General features: G+C 48.7%; 2 protein-coding genes across 7 annotated transcripts; one reads left to right on the forward strand and one right to left on the reverse strand.

The window, feature by feature from the left end:
- Positions 1 to 471: 471 nt before the first annotated feature.
- Positions 472 to 20,207, reverse strand: bltp3b (bridge-like lipid transfer protein family member 3B). 6 transcript variants are annotated; one of them, XM_029162110.3, is made up of 25 exons: positions 19,818 to 20,207; positions 15,237 to 15,399; positions 14,074 to 14,112; positions 12,490 to 12,581; positions 12,051 to 12,240; positions 11,833 to 11,973; positions 11,540 to 11,707; positions 10,984 to 11,164; positions 10,814 to 10,897; positions 10,566 to 10,727; positions 10,316 to 10,462; positions 10,041 to 10,156; positions 9,806 to 9,947; positions 9,214 to 9,407; positions 8,381 to 9,130; positions 7,661 to 8,298; positions 6,701 to 6,784; positions 5,905 to 6,053; positions 5,645 to 5,802; positions 5,415 to 5,565; positions 5,043 to 5,084; positions 3,078 to 3,337; positions 2,742 to 2,850; positions 2,475 to 2,632; positions 472 to 1,704 (listed from the first exon to the last, which is right to left on the reverse strand). In XM_029162110.3, exons 1-25 carry the CDS (start codon positions 19,859 to 19,861, stop codon positions 1,576 to 1,578), a joined length of 4,491 nt encoding a protein of 1,496 aa, XP_029017943.1. In that variant the 5' UTR covers positions 19,862 to 20,207; the 3' UTR covers positions 472 to 1,575. The 6 variants fall into 6 exon arrangements, with proteins under 6 accessions (XP_029017943.1, XP_029017939.1, XP_029017938.1 ...); XM_029162106.3 differs by lacking the exon at positions 10,316 to 10,462 and having other exon boundaries at positions 7,673 to 8,298; positions 19,818 to 20,206; XM_029162105.3 differs by lacking the exon at positions 10,316 to 10,462 and having other exon boundaries at positions 19,818 to 20,206.
- On the forward strand, positions 13,203 to 14,087 carry LOC114862129 (complement C1q-like protein 2). The gene has a single exon (XM_029162111.3). The coding sequence runs from the start codon at positions 13,203 to 13,205 to the stop codon at positions 13,935 to 13,937; it is 735 nt and encodes a 244-aa protein (XP_029017944.1). The 3' UTR covers positions 13,938 to 14,087.
- Positions 20,208 to 20,706: the final 499 nt, after the last annotated feature.

Genomic DNA, 20,706 nt, shown 5'->3' on the forward strand with positions numbered 1-20,706 from the left:
CTGATCTCGCGTCCCTGCAGTCCAGCTGTACGTGATGCTGGCACACCCTCCCATAATTACCCTCGTCCTGCCCACACACGGTGTTTAAGCGGCTGTACGCTGCTCCCGCGCCGAGACCGATGCCATCGAGCGTTCGTTAACCAGGCTGAACTCTCTCTTAATTCCTTCCTGTGACTCACCGCTCTCCTCCAGCCGTAAAATGTCATGACCATTTATGTGCACAGAGTCCAAGCGCTCTTCTGCAGGCGGCTCGGCTCGCTTGAACTCACCGAGTGAGGGGGCACTTACAGTTAAAGCTATTCTTCACTCCACTCTGTACCGCAGCACAAACGTACACATTGGGCTTCATTCACAGGAAATTATACAGCAAACAAACTCACAAACTACTCAGAATGCAGGGTTTTTATCAACATGCTCATCATCCCAAACCAAGAAATGCTGGAGTGAACAGAGTAAATCCGAGGAAACAAGTGAGGTGGCAGAAGCAGAATCAAACTGGATTCCCTCTTTATTGTAATAATGGTTTCAGCAGCGTTAACAGTTAAAATACATCATCTTTTTCTTCCTCCACATTTTCACAGGTCGAACGACAGAGTTGTGGCGAGGAAACAAACGTTTCTCTCCATTACACAAAGTCTTCACACTCTCGCTGTACGTTTTGCGAAAAAAAAGGGAACGTTCGAGCACCGAGAGAGTAGTGTTCGTCTTTTTTGTGCTGTGCCAAAGCGTCTACGAGGGGATTTCACCGGCAAAAAAGGGTCGACGTCTACATAAAAAACACTAACAAACAGGTGAAGTCAGGCAGCGTTAATGTGCCGGTATGTTCCTCCTCCTGCTTTAGGGAAGGCAGCGTCCATAAATTACTTCTCTAAATCAACTCAGTGTTTCCTCCTCACTCCTGTTTGCTGTATTTACAGTGCCTCAGTTTGAAAAGTGCTGCACATGATGAGTAGCTATGTACACATAGAAAAATAGGATGGGGGCTGTGTCAGGGTCCGCGCTGGAGGGGGGGGGGGAGTAGAAACTCATCAAACGCTTGCTCTGGCTGAGACTCACACGAAACACATTCAACCGAGACGCGACGGCTGGTCGAAAGTCTGTAGAAAACGCTTCACATTCGTACGCAACGGATGCCACACGCTCCGAGGGCCGGTGGTGTGATCAGTCTCGTCCTCCGCGAATGTGAAAGCACTAAATTACAAGTTCAATTTTAGTCCAGTGCAAAATAGGTTCTGTTTTTTTTTTAAAGAGACATTCCTCTGAAGATATGACATTCAGTGTTCCTTCATACCTCATCTGAGACTATTCTACTGAACTTGCACCATGGAATCACTGTAGGCACAAGCCTGGACACACACGCACGCGCACACACACGCGCACACACACGCTCACTTTATGACATTTCTCCCTTTTCATCTGCGGAGAACAAAACAAGCACGTAAAAGAGTATTTAGAGTCTTCACACGGACCGGGTTTCGAAAGTCTAACATTACATGTCGGCTCAGTCCGTGTCGGGGGCCTTTGCTCGCTGATGTCGCTCTCAATCGCGCCCGCCGCCCATCGGTGACGCCGGTTCTAGCTGGCGCCGAGCTTGAGGCTCTTCATCCGGTGCAGCAGCGAGTCCTTCTCCATTTGTGCCTCGGCCAGCGCCATCTTCGCTCGGGACAGCTCCATCTTCAAACATTCGTTCTCCTCCATTAGCATCTAGAAGAACAAAAAAAAGCAACGACAGGCACTTTGGCTGAGTCACGTGACCTTTTCCCCAATCATGATGGAGCATAGTAACATTTAGACGTGTTTAATTAGCTCAGGGTGGATAATAACCCTGAGACTGCAGACCTGCTGGGCATTCAAACATTCAAAGCAGCAACGCTGGAGCGTTTTCTTTATCCACGATTGGATCTTACCCATGATGCAAATTCACCCCCCGCCTTCCCAAAATCACAAGGTGTGGGTTTACAGAGCAGCGTGTGCGCAGACTGTAAGTTTAGTCTATAACTATATAAATAAAACAGAAATCAGGACACTCACACCATGAGTGTGTGGTAGTACAGAGCATGAATAAATGAATCCTGTCCTGCTCGTCTTTAGCCTGAGGCGAGGGCTTTTGTTTGCCTCAGTTTAAAGAGTGCAACTGTAAATGCAGCCAGTCAGACGGCCATGAGCTTTTTTATTCCAAAGGAAAAAATAAATACCTGTGTGCTCATATAGATTGGAGGCGTTTTAATCTTAAAGAGCTGAATGTTTCAGATGAAAATGTGATACTTTGCATAAATAGGACTCCCACTGCAAACAAACGAAAGCCAAACAAGGAATTGAAATAGCCTGGCAAAGCCTAAAACTGGCACTGCACCTTTTCAACTCAGCCTCCAAACAATCAGTCAAAACTCTCTGTTGTTCAGCAATTTATCTTTGTATCCGTAGGAGGGAAGCGAAGCAGGAGCTGTTGAGCTCTACAGTATTTCACATCTCACCGTTTCCCTGCGAGACGGAGGAGGGCTGGTGGGCGGGGCTTCCGTTTGCGTAGCGTTCGACACACAGCAGACGCCGCCCGCGGCCTCGGGGACCGGACTCAGGGAGTTGTCCATCAACACGGCCTCCCTCCTGGGCTTGACCTCCGCTGCCCCGTCCACTGAAGAGGAAGCAGATGAGACTCTGGGTGTGTGGACTTTGATGGGTCATATAATGGCTGTGAATCAGTGCCGAGGTGGAGGTGAAAATATCTGGTGCGTGTGTGTCACCTCCTATGGAGAAGGCACCGTCGTCTCTTCTGTGTATGACGAGATTGTCCACGAATAAGGCGATCGGCGAGGAGTCTGATTCGGAGGAACTGTCACGCGGACCGTCATCCTGGGAAAACACGAGTTTGATATGTGTGAAGAGAGATTATCCACAGCAAACCTGCCCCAAAAAGGCAAAAAGGTCTTTGTGTCTCTAAATTCCAATTAGGCCACGGCTAAAAAAAAAATATAACTTTGTTTTAGAAGCTGCTGCAGAGTATGTGACTTATTAATGGAACAGAACTGGACTGATAGAAGGTAAAAATACACCGGCAACAATCACCACTTCTCTGTCACCTTTAGGTTGATGCACGTGTCCCTGATGCTGATCTCCATGGGCAGCACCAGCGGAGCCGTGTCGTCCTCCAGGAAGTGGGCCAGGTTGCGCAGCGTGGACATCAGGAAGCTGGCCTCGTACCCGTGAAGACGCAGCTGCAGGAAGCCGTTGTGCGCCGCCAGGGGGGAGTGAGCGGCGGCGCGGGGGCCGCTCTCCAGACGGGCCCGCACACTGGGCCTGTGGAGGCCCGTGACGGACGCAGAGCCGATGCCACCACCCGCTGCGGAGGAAGATGCAGACGCCGTGGTTAGCACTGGTCTACAGCAGCTGGGTCGTTGTAGAGGTGAAGCCTACACCTGATATTAAAATACACCCAATTCAGTCACAAAAGACCACAGACTTGGATAGGTCACCATCAGGATCAATACAGGGAACTCAAACCTCAATGTTTTGCAAGTGACTTGCTTCGAGGATGGGTGCATGTTAAGGCCAAGTGTAAACGACGGGTATGAAGGGAAGAGGAAGCCGAGTGGGAGTGAGCTGGAAAAGGAAGACGAGGTACTAGGAATTAAGGAAAAGGTGGGCTGAAGGAGACAGATTCCGTTCGATCCCCCGGGATTTTTTATGCATTCGTTTAATTATTTCTGAGGATTGGGGATTAGAAGAAAATTCCCACCAAGTTTTCACAACTGAATTACTTTTTTTCCTCCCTTTTATGAATTAGAGAGTCCACAGAGCTAAGCTGCCAGGAGCTGTGAACGTGAGATGTGTTTCACCCGTGCGTGACCTGAATTTGACTCCCGGCACCGCAAGACGCGAAACGACTCTTGTTTACTAAAAAGTGAGAAAAAGAGGGAAAGAAGAACGTGGAATGATCACGGTGGAGGCTGAGAGATGAGGAGAAGGTAATTAAACCTTCTGGTCACAGGCGTTATACACAAATAGTTACTCAGCTAGCAGGCACACGATTACAGGCACAGAAACAACACGCAGGCATGACAATGGCCACGTACAGTAAAGACAAGCTTCTCCTCATGACTGTGTGAAGTGCGTCACAGCCTGTATGTGCTCTCTGAAGGAAAGTCAGACGAGGGTTATCACAAAGCAAAGACGTTCACGAGCACACTTAAACTCCAGTGTCGGTTTCTGTCAGACAAAATGATAATCATTCCTACAAGCGTAGGAAAGAAATGGAGGAAAATCAGAGATGGAAGTGAGTGAAAAGAGAGAGAGAGGAGGAGAGGGAAGGAGCCAGCAGCCAAGGACTGAGTGTCTGTGATAAGAGAGAGGAAGGAGAAAAGATGGCCTTGGGAAAGAACGATGGAGAGAGGGAGAGAGAGTATTATATGACAGAGGATTAGTAAAAAGATGGAGGTGGAGCTGGAGGGAAGACTGAGGAGGCAAGGTGTAGGGAACGAGGAGGAAGGGGGGAGATGTGGCTGTTGTGAGATAGGAGGAGCAGAGGTAGAGAGGGGTAAAGCTGCCGTTTCTCTCATTGCCCGAATCGCTGGAGTGAAACCGCAAAGTCTGCTGCAGTGGAGGAAAAGAGGAAGGGCGACAGGGAGGAGAGGAGAGAGGCTAAACTGGGCGGGAGAGATCGAGACGACTGGGGATTAAAACAGTCGGCAGGTGATTCGAATCGAACGTGGACGCGAGGTTTGTGGGACTAATGTTGCAAATAATGGGCGCGCTCACTCACTGCTGTCACATTTAGTCACTAAATGGAGCACAGACGCTGGAGGAGACACCCTGAACACTTAGCCTCAGCGCTCACGGTTCCTCTCTGTCCTCGCGTCATGCGTCGACGAGCTACATCTACTCGCATCTGCAGTGCATGCATCAAACACAAACCAGTCCTGGGTGTGGAAATGAGACACACACACAGACTCTGCATGTACAGGGAACACACACTCACGGGTGTAAGGAGCCACACTGAGGCAAGCATGCACGTTAGCTTACAGACGGTGAGTCAACACAGCGGTTACCTTGGCTGCTTTGTGCAGGCATTGGTACTGAACACACCATACCTGTGGGGAGTCATGGCACGGTGAATGTGTGGCACTCAGGTCAACCAGCTGAGCTGCAGCTAAAGGCCGTTATTATTAAGCCTCAAAAATGTCAAAACAACGAGACGCGGCACCGATGTGCGGATTATGAGATCGATGCATCGGCGTCGCAGCTTATAAAACCATGAGCATCAGGGTTCTGGCTTCTGCTGCTGGTCGCTGCAGCCAACTCTGCATGAGTGACACTGACTGTACCACACAAGCCCCAGCATCACTAACAGCCATTAAACCAGGTTTTAGTAAACGCTCTAAGCCACATGTTTCGAACAGTGAATCGCATGCGTTTCTTACCCAGGCTGCGGTTGCTGAGGTACTGCCTCAGGCTGACGTTGCCCAGCTGGCTGGGTGTGACCTGACCCACCTCCAGAGCCACAGCTGTGCTCCCACCGAGCGCCTCCATGGCCAAACTCACCGACTGCACCTTCAGGACCAGCACCGACACCTGGAGGAGAAGAACAAGGTGAATGTTTAGCTCATGTCGCCTTGTATCATAAAAGTACTTGTTTGGGTTTGGATCTCACTATGTCTTTGGTGGGCTCGTCGATGCTCTGGGACGTGGCGCTGACGGTGTCGGGGGAGACGCCTCCCTCCTGCTGCTGAGTGACCACGGCCTCGGTGGCGCTCTCCGTGGCGCTCTGCTCACTGACGGCATCCTTGAAGCCCGTGATGGAAACATCATCTGCACAGGGGAGACGTGAGTCACAAACATTTCACCCATGAAACAGTGGGTCGGCTCAATGCTGCCCCCTTCTGGCCGCAGCAAGCAGACTAGATACGCCACCTCGCTCCATCAGGCTGTACGTGTCTCCGTCCCCCATCAGATAGCTGTCAATGGAAATGTTGTCCAGTGACTGCAAGGACGGGCTCTTCTTCATGTTCTTATAGGACACAGAGAAACTAGACTGGGAGCGATCCCGCATCAAACGACCACTACAACACACAGAGAAGAAGTAGTAAGAATATGTGCGGAACCATGTACAGCAGTGGGTCGTTTTCTGTATCCATGAGTAATAAATGTCTCACTGATTGTCTATATGTTAACTATAAGCGAGTGTGTCTTTCAGAGAGAAAATATGGCTCTGCTGCTTTTATTTTACCAGATCTGAGAGGAATTTTGTTCTCATGCTGATACTGAGCAGAGCCCGCTGCACCTCAGAGAGCTGACGGAGCTTACTCCACAAGTCATGAATTAAATATCGCTGCGCTCCTTTGTGTGGCGCTGTTTAAGGTCATGTACGAAGCAACTGTGCTATTCAGCAATAGAAACCATCTGAAGGAAAATCACGACAGACAAAACCAAAAGAGGCTTAGCGGGGACTGAGAGCACAAGGCCAGAAGAAAGAAAGACAGTCACCAACAAGAAACCACCATTTAGTTTCTACCATCACCACGAATCAACAGACGGCAAAAACAAGAACGAACTTGTCTAATACTCACAGACACATCACAGTGTGTCATGCATCCATGCAAACACAGGCCCACGGGGATTCACAGACATTTGCACTGATTTGTATTCATCAAGGGACCACTAGAACACACACTCATTAACACAGCTAGTCACAGATCCAGTGCCTTACATGTTGGACATGGAATAAAGGGAGGTGGATCTGCTGGAGTTTGAGGAGCTGAGAAGATCAGAAACCACAGACAAACTTCCTTTCCTTGATAGAGAGAAAACACACACAAACCCCTCGCACAGGTCAAAGCAAAGGTCAGGAGGCAGAAAAGGAAGTGAAGTTAGGAACAGACAGGACAGGAAGCGCTGACAGGCTGTAGATGGAAAACATACAGTACACACACACACACACAGAAAGACTTAAGGGCTGCCAACATTCAGGATGCCTGACACGTGACGCATGAACAATGAACTCTCAAACAGCTCTTGTGTCCAGAAGAAAAACATTAAATTAGACAGAGGGTGTCTCAAGAAAACCACTAGGTTGATAGACCACGGTTCAAAACGTTATGCCTTCAACAAGCACAATCTAATACATGTACATTTTCAGAAAGATCAAAGATGCAGTAATTATTTGTTAGACAATTAAGGTGAGATGTGCTTTAAGTACCTGGAAGAGTTTTCTAAAGGTCCTGAACTAGTTTGATTTCTGTCTGTCCCCATCTTTAATTCTTTTAATGTGTATAATTATTATCCATTAGCCCAAACGGGCTTGTACCGACTAGCCCGACGCTAATTACATTGACTAGCCTAATTCAGTGGATCACTAGCAGGACGATGGAGCAGTGTAATATCAAAGTGTGTCGCTATTTTGTTCTAATTGTGCATGAAGGATAATTTATATTGGCAGCATCATGTACTTCCCCGCTGCCTGCTAATGATATTTCACTGTCTGACACGCCGAGAAATGTAGCAGTTAATCACAAAAGTGGAGATGACACGTGAAGGCTGGATTACAAGGACAACATTAAAACACGTTTTATAGAGACGTTGTGTTGTGTTTTGTTGTTGAGCTTTAAAATCAGCACCATTTTGTCCTCATTCAGGAGGAATGTTCAGATTTAAATGACAAAGTGAATACCTGGATACTGACTGAGGCATCTTAGCAGCTGCAGCCTTGTCTTTGAGTCGGTCGGACGGGAGCTCACTCATGTGGGATTTTGCTTCTACTCCAAGTCCCATTTCGTCATCCACCGTCGCCTCCCCACCCCCTTCATCCGAGCTCCACGTTCCAGCATTCTTGTGGTTTACCTCAGGATGTTGTGTTGACGTGGAGGTGGGGATGAGGGGGGCAGGACCTTGAGTAGCCACATTCTCTAAACTTTCCCCACACAGCAGCTGATCTACGGTGCAGGTGCCCTTGGCTGCCCCCGTGTCAGATCCAGACCCGTCCTTCCCTTTCTCAGCCTTCTCCACACCTTCCCCCGCGTCGCTTCCAGGCTCCAGAGTTCCTCGGCTCTCTGAGGGCGAGAGCTCAGACACTGGAGGAGATCCTGAGCCTTCGGCCTGGGGTACGGGCTTTAGCAGTAGCGAGACCTCTGCGCTTTTCAGCAGGAGGCCGAGGCAGACAGTGAACCCCTGGTCGTCTGCGGGATGCTGGGAAAGATCCTTGCGTTCTCGTTTGGAGCCCATCTCCTCCAGGTCCTGCTGCAGGGTCTGCTGCAGGGCTTTAATGCTGCGTTGGAGATGCATCAGGAACACATATTGTCGGTGACTCACCTGCAAACACACAGATAACAAAGTCTGATAAATATGAAAACACATTTTTTGAAGAAAGAAAAAATGTTATTAAGAAACATACTTGTGCACTTAAAGGCTTGTGGACATGCACCAACACATGTACGTCTGCATCTTTACTTGAAGATGTAGAAGAAGAGGAGGAGGCAGGCAGACTGTCTAGTGAGGGAGGTTTATGGAGTCCGTTACTGGGTGGCGGTATTGCGTCACCGCTGTGAGATGATGTTGCGCCACCATCTGTGCTATAATACTCCTTTAATAAACGTTTCCTCTGCAGCCGTGTAACCGCCTCTGCAGAGCTGCTCCTGGACAAACCTAATCCAGCAGCAGCCCTCAGCTTCTCCTGGTGCTGGACAAGCTTTGCTGGCTGGCAAGCCCACACGGTGAGCGGAAAGGAGTCCACAAAGGGCTGCGGCCGCCCTTTGCCCCCACGCGTGCCTTCATAGTCCACCCAAAACTGGGCAAAGTGCAGCGCCCAAAAGTCAGTAGCAGCCGGCGTCTTGAGGGCGTCTGTGTCCATCGTTGGCACCACCAGGCCACGGTAGATGTCGTGGAGCTTGGTGTCTTGTTCGTGAGCGTGCCGCTGGAAGACGGGATGCAGGAGGGGTAAGGAGGAGGAGGAGCGGGGGAATGAGGAGAAGGACGACGCGAAGAAGGGCTCCTCTTCGAAGATCTGCAGAAGGGCCTCAAGGTTGGAGCGGGTGCAGTTCGCAGGGTGCCTGGTGTTAGTGGCCACCATTTCCGAAGTCTGTACGGAGATGGAGCGTGGAAGGTCGGGAGGACACGATGCTTCTCGGTCCGTGGGAATTACCAACTAATGGAGGTAAAAACAAAAAATAAGTGTTTGCATCAGAATACACGTTCCACAATTTACAGCTCCAGTTCAGTCTGCCTCACCTTGAGCATGAGCCCGTCAACCTTGATGTCAATGTGCTCCTCTGGCTTCTGAGAATCGTTGAGCTTGTAGATCTCCATGAACTGCTCCAGGCTTTGTTTGAGGTCGAGGGCAAAGAGGTTGATCCACACCAGGCTGCGAGGATCCAGGACCAGCTGCAGGGCATTTAACTGGGCATACAAGTTGGGACAAGGGACTGGAAAAGAGGAGGGCAGGGGGTTAGGTGGGAGCGAATCAGGTCCCCACGTGGGATTGTCCAAGCCAGACACATTCTGGCTCCCCACAACAAGGGGATGTAGTCTGATACAGGAGACAGAAACCTGTAACAGCGAGTGTAATTTTTTCGGTAGACTGAATTAATTTGCAATCTGTTGCAAGCATTAATTGGGAAATCACTCATTCAGAGTACTTGGCATAATTCAAAAAATCAATGGCCCGTCTGATGTTCTCACTGCTGAATGAATGGGAGCACTGGATCTATAATGGGGCCACTGCTAGACTTTACACTCGTCATGACCTACTAATGATGCTTCTAAATGGTATTCTACTTTGCTCAAGTGCAGTAGCTTAAGTGTTAAAACTACATTGTCTTACTGGGGTAGTCTTTTCCATCAGGGAAGTAGTACTCTGTGAACTCCACATGGATAGCTGGCATCTCTGAAGGGAGGTACAAGGACTTCTTATTACAGGAGATCATGGTTTTGGGGCTGGAGCGACGCTGGTCTGCTGTTGACACCTGCAACATTCAAGAAAGAGTTAAGTTAGTTAGAAGATGTTTGTGGTCTATGTGAATTACTATACGCATATCAAAGTCTGCGTGTGTACCAACCTGGTAAATGCTGAAGTCCGCCATTCTGAGAACAAAGGAGCTGGACATAAGCTGGGTCTTGGGGCTTGTGGGGGGAGGAGGACTAAATGAACTGCTGGATGAGGTGTTTATTCTCCCTAAAGAAAAAGGAGAGAAGGAAGGAAAGAATCCGAAATAAGAATGTAACAGAACAGAGACAAACAGAGCGACCACTCAGGTCTCCCCACAGGAAGCCGCTGTGCCTCGCAGCAAAGGTGTGCATCACCGCACCAGAACGTGCGCACAAACCGTGGTACCTGGCTCTAGGCACCAGCAGCACTGGGCTGGAGGCCGTGTGTGTGGGCTCCACTGTAGGAGACCTTCATGTGCTTCCCTAAGCCCTACTCCTTCTCCTGTTATCTCCTGACTTCCTAGAGGCCCATACACATCGTCCCTAAGGGACACTAGAGAACAGAAAACCCAGAGGGATGACATACAGAGTGTGGTGCTGCATCTGAACCAGCAGGACCAGTTGCACGGCGTCATGTTTAGGGGGTTTTAGTTTACCGTGCTGTGGGGAGCCGTGCGCAGGCGCTGAGCTCTGCTGGTCGCGAGCTGCACTCTTCAACATCTCGACGTTGGTTCTGAACTCATCGAGCAGGTTTCGTGCCCAGCCTTCCCTCGTCTTGGTGGCTTCGCTGTAGTGCATCCAGTGGGCACAACTGTCACCTGGTGGGATCGGGAAGTTGGACAACGGTCATAGGCAGTTCACCAGCTGTACTAAGGTGCTACTGTCCTAACAGCAGCACATGTACCTGCTCTGTGGAACGGGTAGTAATCCAGAGTTATGGAGCTAAAGGACAGCTGCATGGCTCCGCCTATTATCCTTTTATTGACGGCTGCAACATCAAGGGAAAGACGATTAGTCAAGTCAACTTGCTTGGTGAAGTGTTATTTTACATTAGCAGCGTGCATCGTGTGATACCTTTGTCCTTTGCGTGGATGTCGTCACAGATGTGCAGGTCGAGGTGCGTGATCTGGAGATGGTGGGACGTCTCGCACACGTCGTAGGCGCTGAACAGCTTGGCCATGGACGCGTTCTGGTCGGCGGCCGTGGCCGCTTGCTGGGCCCGCACCTGCTGGGTGGAAGGTGGTGCCGACGATGCCTGGGCAACACAGCAAGAGCCACAGTAAGAGAAGTGCTTTAATACGTAGTACTCCATCTGTCCAGCAGATGGCAGGTCAGGCCACAACACACAACACCAGTGAAGTCATCTTGGACATGGATATGTGTGAATTTGAGTAGGCGATATATGTACACGTTTATATGGCAAGAAAACTAAGAGACTGAAAGACGGTAATAGCAGCAGTGAGAGACAACACGGCGTGGGCAGACAGACGGCATATGGCATCAGTGGATGGAGGAAGATAAGCAGTTTTACAAGCTTGAGCGAAGGCGAACAGAAATCAATATGTAGACTGGAAAATGTAAAAGGAAAGTAAAACAAGGCCATTTGTTCCATATGGTGGTGGGTGTGTACCTGGTCGTCAGTGGCCATGCTCTTTCTCTGCTGAGCAGACCGCTCCATGGCCTCGCTGAGGGACTTGGCATACTGCACCATGGCTTTGAGCTGGGAGTCCGTCAGCACCCAGAGCAGGTCATCCAGGACCAGAATCAGCTTGGAGGCCACAACATTACAGTCCTTTATCTGTGTCAGGCAGAGAAGAGGGTTCGACATGAATCCAGCTGTGTGGTTTGTTGCTGCTTCTGCTGATTTCACATCTGGCCAATGGCATTTCATAAACGGAGTCACAGAATGTATGTGTGTCTGACCCGTCTTTTCAGAGTGACTCGAATCTTGGACTGGTTGGTGATGAGGCGAATGGGCGCGCTCAGCATCTCATGCTCAGCACTCTGGATCGCGTCGGCCTCGATGCGGATCATCTGCCAGCTTATCTCCTTAAACGTCAGGATCTGGAGCAAACAGACAATTAGAAAAGTAAAAAAACACATCTGACAACAAAACAAGCTAGTGATAAGGCCATTCTGACCTCCCCCCTTTGAGGGTCCTGGATGCGAGTGAATCGCAGGTCGCTGATGCTCCAGCTGGTGTTGACACTGTAGACCTGCAGCTGGGAGAGTTCGAATGAGGCGTTGAAGGCCTTGGCACTGATCCTGATGACGATGGAGTTGATAGACAGGGAAATACCCTCCACCACCTTTTCAGCAAAGCCATATTCACTAGACGAACCACAAAAAGGGCGGACATGGGTGGAGTGAGTGAGGTAAAGGTGAGGTGATTAGCAGTGCTTAGCAACAGGCAGGTACAAAGGAACATGACTAATCAGTGTTGGGAAGCACAGCTGGGATATCAGCAAGTACGATCCATTCAAGTCAATAGAGAGATCAAAAATTTAAATATAAAAATCATATTCCCGATGTGTGTATGTAACATGAAGAGCAAAGGAAAAAGGTCAGAGCAGAGCTCACCTTTGTCCTGATGCTGTTGCTATGGGAGACGGACCATTGGGGGGACGGGGTTCATCACAGGTACTCATCTCCATCACCACTTTGTCCAGGGTCTGCAAAAGCAAAGGCATTACCACACTGTGTGTCAGGTTGTCCATCAGTTCCCATCTCAGGAACACTTTCAGTGTATTCTGAAGCGACAGACTTGATCATTCATGAGAATGCATTGTGAGGCTACTCTGACTTCGAATCACTGGGTTTGGTCGCGGTAGCTTGTTTGGCCTTCTATTATTCTGCCAGCTAGTAACAGGTGAGGAATGGAAACGTGTAGACTGCCCATGCATACATCCAAGATAAAACCCCTTACATCTTCTTGCATAATATTAGCATGAGCTCATATACACTCCCCTTTTTTCACACTGTTGTATAATACAGTCAAAGCTTTGCTAGCGATGGAGGTGTGGTACCATTGTGTTGTATGGTATAGTGAGTAATAGCGCCCATTGTGCTTTCTTTGCACACGAAACTCTGGTTTCATGTGGTTCTGATAATAATGATAGTGTCTGATAAGGACCGCTATTATTTTCTCGCTGCACTGATATCTATTGTTAAAATATCTCCAATATTTTGTTAATCAAAACATCTTATCAAACATGTTGTGTAACACCACGCATTTATAAAGGGCTCAGGCTTATGGACCACACGCACACACGATACTTTGTGGAGTGTTAGAGATGGAGTCTACGTTCCTCCTGCTGCTGTTGGTTTCCAGCAGCGTGTGCGCTGGGAATTACAGCTACCTGGGGACGGGGGCCAGCCTGGCGGTCTGTCAACCCGACACCTGCGCCCTGCTCAGCGAGGTGGCCGCCATGCGGGAGAAGCTGACAGCTGCGGCACAGGCGCAGGGCAAGCTGGAGGAAAGCCTCAGCGCCGTGATGCAGAGGATGACCACAATGGAGGCCAGCTTGTCGTCGTTCAGACGCCAGGCTGAGCAGCTCCAGACGGTGAACAAGGCTCAGGAGGAGCAGCTGCAGAGCCTGACAAACGCGGTCGCCGTAGCGTCGTCTAACGTGGCTTTCTCCGCGGCACTGGGAAACTCAATGGGTCCGTTCGAGCAAGACACGCCGCTGAGATACCAAAGAATCCTCTCCAACATTGGCAACGGCTACAACCCCGCCACCGGCATCTTCACTGCCATGGTGAGAGGGGTCTACTACTTCAGCTACACCATGTACAACAACAACGTAGGTCAGTCCAACTCCATGGTATCGCTGATAAAGAACAGCCAGAGGGTGGTGTCGACCTGGGGGACAGTAGGCAACGAGACCCATGACAGCGCCACCAACGCAGCGGTGGTGCAGCTGGAGGCCGGAGACAGCGTGTTTGTGCAGCTCTACGCCACGCGGATCATCTACGACAACAGCTATTACTACAACACCTTCAGCGGGTTTCTGCTCTTTACTTTGTGAACTGCGTCTGTATCAGACAATTAGTAACATCTGTAGCAGCATAACTGGTTAATTAGTCTTATGATATCTGTACATACAATCCTTGAATGTTCTTGACAGTGAATGAAAGAAATGCGTATTTATCTGTATAACTTACCAATGAGATTGGGTGAGTCTTCAACTTTGTCCATGGGATCTGTCAATGAAAACAGGACAGCGGTTCAGTTTCTCAGCCGCTCTGGTTCCTACAGGAAAAGGCCTGTCGGTTCACCACAATGAAATTACCAGTGAATGGGAGATGCAAATCAAATTAAATGCAACTGAACTGTGCCGAATTAAATCAGCACAATGCAGAAGAGACGCAGGAGGAAGGAGAAGAATCGATTGGTCTGGACTGACTTTTTCTTTGTTCCAGTCCGGTCCAAAGCTCCATTAATCCCCAAAATACAGCCTGTTTATTAAAGTCAAATTATACAGCAAACAGGATTAAATGCTTAGAGCTTTTTTTCTCGTTTTCCTCCAGGCATCATAAGTCAAAAAGCGGGAAAGTGCCTGGGATTTGTGTCTCCAAAGTAATTTATCACGCCTGCATCTGTTGTACAAATGCTTGAAGGTGCCAGTAGGGGGTGCAAGTTTATGTCTGTCACCCCCATTCACAAAAACAATTAGTGCTAATTACATTGGCCTGTGTCAGAAGCTTATTTAACCTGCTCATTCAATAAAGTAAAGTTTATTTCCTGTGTTTCTATGTGTTTGTCAGTCTGGCTGAGAGAGTGCTGCTTCGCTCATATGTAACAGGAAGATATGTAGATCTTGAAAATGAGGAACTAAGATACACATCTGTTCAGCTTCTACCAGTTTTAAAGAGTGAACTGAACTAAACCTGCGAGGCAACATTAGATGATACCATAGGTTTAGAATCAGCAGCAAAAATCTTAGGCTCCACACGCGTTTACCGTCAACCATTTGGGTTTTTATTGTCGCAACACTGCCTCAGTGTTACACAGGTCGTCGAAGGCAGAGCCAACAAGTTGGGTAAATACGACAAGCTGCAGCTGTCGAGCCAGGAGGATGGTAAAGGAGGACACGAGCAGGCAGAAATCACAAAGAAAGAACTAACAGGATGGAGAGGACATTACAGTGAGAGAAAGTGATGACGTGGAGGGAAGTGGTGGCGAGTGGACCTTGGAACAAACGAAAGTGCAGTCACAAGGGTGTGTCGGCACTCAGCCTCTCCACCACAAGCTCCAGAACCAAGTGCAGTACACCAACCACACCGTCCGTCTGTAGAATGTGAAATGCATGTGTCGTGACACTCACCCTGATTGCGGCCTTGTTGCATTCCACGCGGTTGATGGCCAGCCAGGTGGGCAGGTCCAGCAGGCTCTGCAGGACCTCCTCATCCAGCTCCAGGTTGGTGAGCTGGCCCTCGCCCTTCAGCGTGCTCAGGTTGATCTTGTCCGGCGACAGGTTCTTGGCAAACCTACGAGGCGCAGACGAGAAGCGGCTCAGGAGTATTTTAAGAAATGGCTCTGGGCGAAGTCGAGCAAAAAAACGCAGACAGTCGGGTTTTTGGTTGTAGTGAAGTGGAACAAAGCTCATTTCCAAAGCAACACACACGTCACACAGGGGTTTCACTCATTATTAATGTATACACAGAGGACTGTGAAGCAGGAACGAGGTGAAAGCATTGCCTGACCTAGACAGAAGACACAGAACGTGTGGTGGTGCAAACACCAATTTAGAATAAAATAATCCACTACTGATATTTTTAACACCTGTCACACAAATGTAAAAATATATTTGTGCCTGATCTCTTTGGCTCAACTACACAGACTTAAACACACAAACTTTATGTCCATGACCTACGAGTCTTCAGCTCTCCCTCCTGCTTAATAGTTAGCGGAGCGGCCACATACTAACTGTGCGTTTCCTCAGCCCGGTCCAATGTCTGAACACAGAGACTGCATTGATTTCACATGGTGTAGACGGAGAGGGGGCCCAGCCTCAGCTGCATCATGACACTGGATATGTTGTAAACATGCAATGACAGTGCCAGCAGGTTCGTGCTTTGGTTTTATCCCATTTACAGCCACGATTCCCAACTATAGAATGTGGGAGCTACCAAGCAGGCCGCCTCTCTAACACACAGGTAGACTTAATCTTGTTACTCAGATAATCTGTCACACATTTACCTCATGGGACTGTAAATAGGGTCAGATCAAAGATCTCTTTTACAACTAACAGTGTGGACGGATGATGTCCAGGCAGTAGGTTATCTGATGCATCCATGTGGCCCGACTGTCCCAACATTAAATACAGGGCGATTTATAAAGCGATGGTGATGCTTCAGTAGCTGCATGCTTTCCTTTGTCCAGTGAGTCATCTTTCCACATTTGAAATAATTAATTATTTCAAATTCCTGCACTGTTGCCACAACACCTTCTACGGACGGCGTCAGATTCTTCTTTAATTCAACATCCTTATAAATGATTCATCAGCAGTAGATAAACATAAGAGAGTCAGCACAGTGGAGCAGGGAACAGGACGGGAAACACACTCACACAAAGAAAACATGAATAATATAATGCAGACATGCTCACACGGGCATACACACACTCTGACTCTGCGATGGATGTTGTTATTGTAGTGCTCAGTCTTATGAACGGTGAAATATTAATTCATGCTGCTGATCGAGTGTCAACAAGCTGGCTTCCCTCGCTCCTCTGAGCCAGGTCCAGCTTTCTTTCCCCTTCTTACATCAATAACCCAAAGATGTAATTAATTAGGTAACATTATGTTAATCAGCTGTTTAATATCAAGGGTACTAACACTAAATAATCCATGTCACACACACAGATCCTACTCATTAGTGAGAACCAAAGAGGAACCAAGAACCAAGAACCAAGAGGCAGAGGGTATTAGGTTAACATGCCTTTATCTTTCCCTTTCATGTCTCCTCTCTAGACTCCAGCTATTATTCCAGTCAGCAGGGCCGCGGTCACTGGACCAAGTCCAGGACCATAAAGAGATTGTGACTACGTCTGTCTGTTAAAGACAAACATTAACACTCAATAAACTGATCCCTGTGAAGGTTTTAACCCATGGCTCATGTCATGGTTTTTTCTTTGTTATTGGGAAATGAGAAGTATATAAATGTATTATAAATAGACAAATACTTGGAATCGACTTAATAACAGGCTCGGTGTTAGTCATCCAAAATGTCTGCCATAGTCAGGCTGATCTTGCAGCTTTTTCCTTGACCGTAATGGAGAAAGCAGGCTACAGTCTTCCACAGCTGAAGTCGAGCTCTGAGGACAGAGATGCAGACGTTCCCAGCTTTTTCCTGCTCTGACAGTGCACTTGTGGTGCAGCCTGATTACATCAGTGCCAGAAAGAGGAGCCTGAGGAAAGCTGGTCAGAGTGACTCACAGCAACCAGTCGGTCTCGGCAACCGAGTTTTGCTATTTTAATTCCTAGTCTTCCGGTTGCTGTAACATTATTTTACATTTAATACTGTATGTCAAGTCCTCAGTTCCATCCCCTGGTCTGGGTATAGGTGCTACCTTTTTGTTGTGACAGAATGCTGGCAAAATCACAGAGACAGCCTGCCAGAGTGAAAGGACTTCACATTGGCAGCAAAAGCCCCACAATGTGGAGTATTTATGAATTTTTTAGTGTGAAGGAGACACATGAGGCGCATACTTCATAGCTGCACACCAACGAGACACCCACAACAGGCACTCAGTCATGACTCACGCCGTAATCGTCTTCCCACCAGCAGTGAGCAGTAACACTGGTGATGGAGGAGTTCATCGCTGCGCTGCAGCATCGGACTGCCACTGCAGGATGGATAGGGTCAGGCACAAAGAGCCCAAACACTGCACTAACGCTGCACTGACAAAGGACTGACTCGTTAAACTAGCCCCCACTGAATTTAGTAAGCTTGTGGAACAATTTATCCAACATGTCAATGCTCCTATTATGTCCCGAATTATCCCTAAGATGGATCTTGCTTAGCAAATAGTGTGAGGCTGAAGAAAGATAGTCTGGGTAAATGTGTATGTTTGTGTGAAGCAGCATCTTGTTCTGTTTGTCCCAGTGTCTCGTCAATAATCCTGCCTGGTCATCAACTCGCCACCACGGGATACCCGAGTTCAGCCTTCTGTGTAATGCTTAATCATTACACTCATTACTTAATCATTGCGCTCTCATGACTCAACTGCCAGACAACCTCACCTTGATGACTGAGCAGCTTAAGCAACATTACATCATCACAGACGTGATCAGAATACGCACCGGTTTGTCTTTGTACACCAGAAGTCACAAAAAGGCCCTTTCAACTAGTTTAATGTGTGGCGAGCGTGCATCAGTGCGCTTGTCTCGGCCAGAGGAGGAACCGCCAGCGCAGACTCAAGTCAATGGGCTGTAATGATGTGGTGGCACCTCGCTCCGACAGCCTAGTCCTGCTCACAGACACAATCAAACAGACATGGGTCCCCTGCAAAACGCAAGAATAGAAGGCGAGCTGCCGCGTTGACACCCACAACACAGCTAGTGCTTGTGAGAACACCTACAGTGGGCATGAATAACTTAAGAGACCAGCGCGGACTTAAAATACACAACGGGGGCTGCTGCTGATGGAGCAGGAAGATGCAGATACTGTGCAGACATATCTATCCAAGCATGCATAATTAGAAGAACTCACACAGCGGAGTATGTAAGGTGATAGCATAGTGCTTCTGACACCAGCACTTCTCCTGTGACATCATTACACCAAACGGCACAGGACTGGACCGAGCGCCAGGTCCACTCAAAAAGTGGTATTTCTACTGCTCTAGTGGTGTCAGAGCTGATGCTAATCCTGTTGAGACTATGCACAGGCATGTACAGCACACGGCCTGGAGTAGGAGGACAATGAAGGGCATACCAACCATGGGGCGTGAGCTGCAAAGCCCGGCAGTGGTATTAGGTGAGAGGGTGAGGGACTAAGTAAACACCATTACCCACAAATTAGTCACAAAGAGGGCATTTTCTTGCCAGCGTGAGGAACCTTTTCTTTCCAAGAACACGATCCTTGTCCACCTGTGACCTCAGAGAAGAATACACGCTCATTGCTATTAAATGAAACCCATCAGTAGGTGGTAGGAAAACGCTGCTGCAGGTGTGAGGCTCCCCCCTGGACTAAGCAGCCCATTGAGACGTCCCTTGAGATTTTTCGGAAAAGAATAAATAATGCACGTCAAGCACACAGAGCTAATGTTGTCCATAACAGCAGGACGGCCACGATAAATAAATAAGCAGCCTGCGAGCGCAGCCAGCAGTGCCAATGAACACGTCCAGAACCAATAACGGAGGCAGAACTTAGAGCCGTGGTTATTTAAGGAGCAACGTGGATGTCTGTCTAAATGATGACACAGGTAGATTTAAACCAGTGTAAACAAACCCGGCTGAATTGCCCTCGCGCCAGCTGGTGCTCAGCCTGCCCAGTCATCCCAAATGCAAATAAAACCACGGCTTTATCTCAGATTATCCACAGATTAATGATGAATAGTTTGCCTCCAGAGGAAGCCCGTGACTGCTATTTTAAACAATCTCGACCGTTCACCCAACCGGTTCAACCTGCCGCACAGTCGCTGAATTCCCCGGTATTCAGCCGCTCTACAGCTAGCCGCGATGCTAGCAGGCTAACGGAGAAGCCACGTCAAGTGAATGGGTGTAAAACGTTCGGAGGCGGCGGCGGGCAGCTCGACAGACGCCGACGATGCGAGGGGAGACGATTCCACGGGAGTCGAGCTAATCCGACACCTGGCTCAAGCCCGCGTTCGGCGGTAGCTAGCTAACGCCTGACAGCCGAATCCGCTCGTCGTCGTCCGCCAACGTCCCCCGCTCGACACTGACCTGGAGAGATGCTTCAGGATCTGCTTCTTGATGAGCCCGGCCATGGTCGCTCAATGCTGGTGTCCGAGCCGCCGGGCGTCCGCGCTGACTAGCCGGGATAGCCTCCCCGCTAGCGTTCCCCACTCGGTACAAACACGCAGGTCAATCCGTCGCCCCCGCGTCCGACCGCATCTTCACTCGCTTCCCGCTCCGTTGTGACAGCTGAGAGGCTGCGGGCGGCGGCGCGGCATTGCAGGCGTCCGGGTGACAGGCGGCCTCGGAGACTACGTTCGCCACCTTAGGCCATTTCATGCAGATACGCCGAAAAAGCTCGCTGAAGCACCTCAAGGCGAGCACCTGGAGGGTCACCGCGTCGCAGGAGCTGCGTCTGACGTCACTGCGCCATGCCGCGTTCAGGGTCTGCTCAGAAAATATTATGTTCGAGACACGAATGCGTGTACGTGTACACAGCTCTTACTAGACATTTCTAATCAAAATGTATTGTAATGCCTATTAACAATTGTACACTGCAATGGCTATAAATGAAATGTATAAAGCTGGTTTAACTCAAAGAAAGGAGAATAGTTCTGTAAATAAATGTCAACTTCTATACTGTGAATTTGGCGACGAGGATTCGCCCGTGTTCCTTTTAGTCAGTAGCGCTCTTCTAGCGACATCTAGTGTCTACATGGGAGATTAACAGTTTACTATTTATTTGCAAAAAAACACAGAATCATCACTATAAACCATAAGATAATTAAATTAATAATAAATAAGCATTATTAAGGAAGGTACTGTTAGGCTCAGTTTCTTATATTTATATTTCTTATAAATTCACTTGCGAGTTAAGGAAATTACACTGAAAACAGGACACTGCAAACCTAGTTTTAAGGACTTAAATCTCTTTATC

The sequence above is a fragment of the Betta splendens genome, chromosome 9, assembly GCF_900634795.4.
Source record: "Betta splendens chromosome 9, fBetSpl5.4, whole genome shotgun sequence".
Classification (NCBI taxonomy): domain Eukaryota; kingdom Metazoa; phylum Chordata; class Actinopteri; order Anabantiformes; family Osphronemidae; genus Betta; species Betta splendens.

Excerpts from the sequence above, each read along its gene's own strand:
- LOC114862129 (XM_029162111.3), top strand. The coding sequence starts at position 13,203 with ATGGAGTCTACGTTCCTCCTGCTGCTGTTGGTTTCCAGCAGCGTGTGC.
- bltp3b (XM_029162110.3), bottom strand. The coding sequence starts at position 19,861 with ATGGCCGGGCTCATCAAGAAGCAGATCCTGAAGCATCTCTCCAG. Across the intron at positions 12,582-14,073 it reads AGACTCACCCAATCTCATTG|ACCCTGGACAAAGTGGTGAT; the intron begins GTAAGTTATACA and ends TTGCTTTTGCAG. Across the intron at positions 2,851-3,077 it reads ACACGTGCATCAACCTAAAG|GATGACGGTCCGCGTGACAG; the intron begins GTGACAGAGAAG and ends GTGTTTTCCCAG.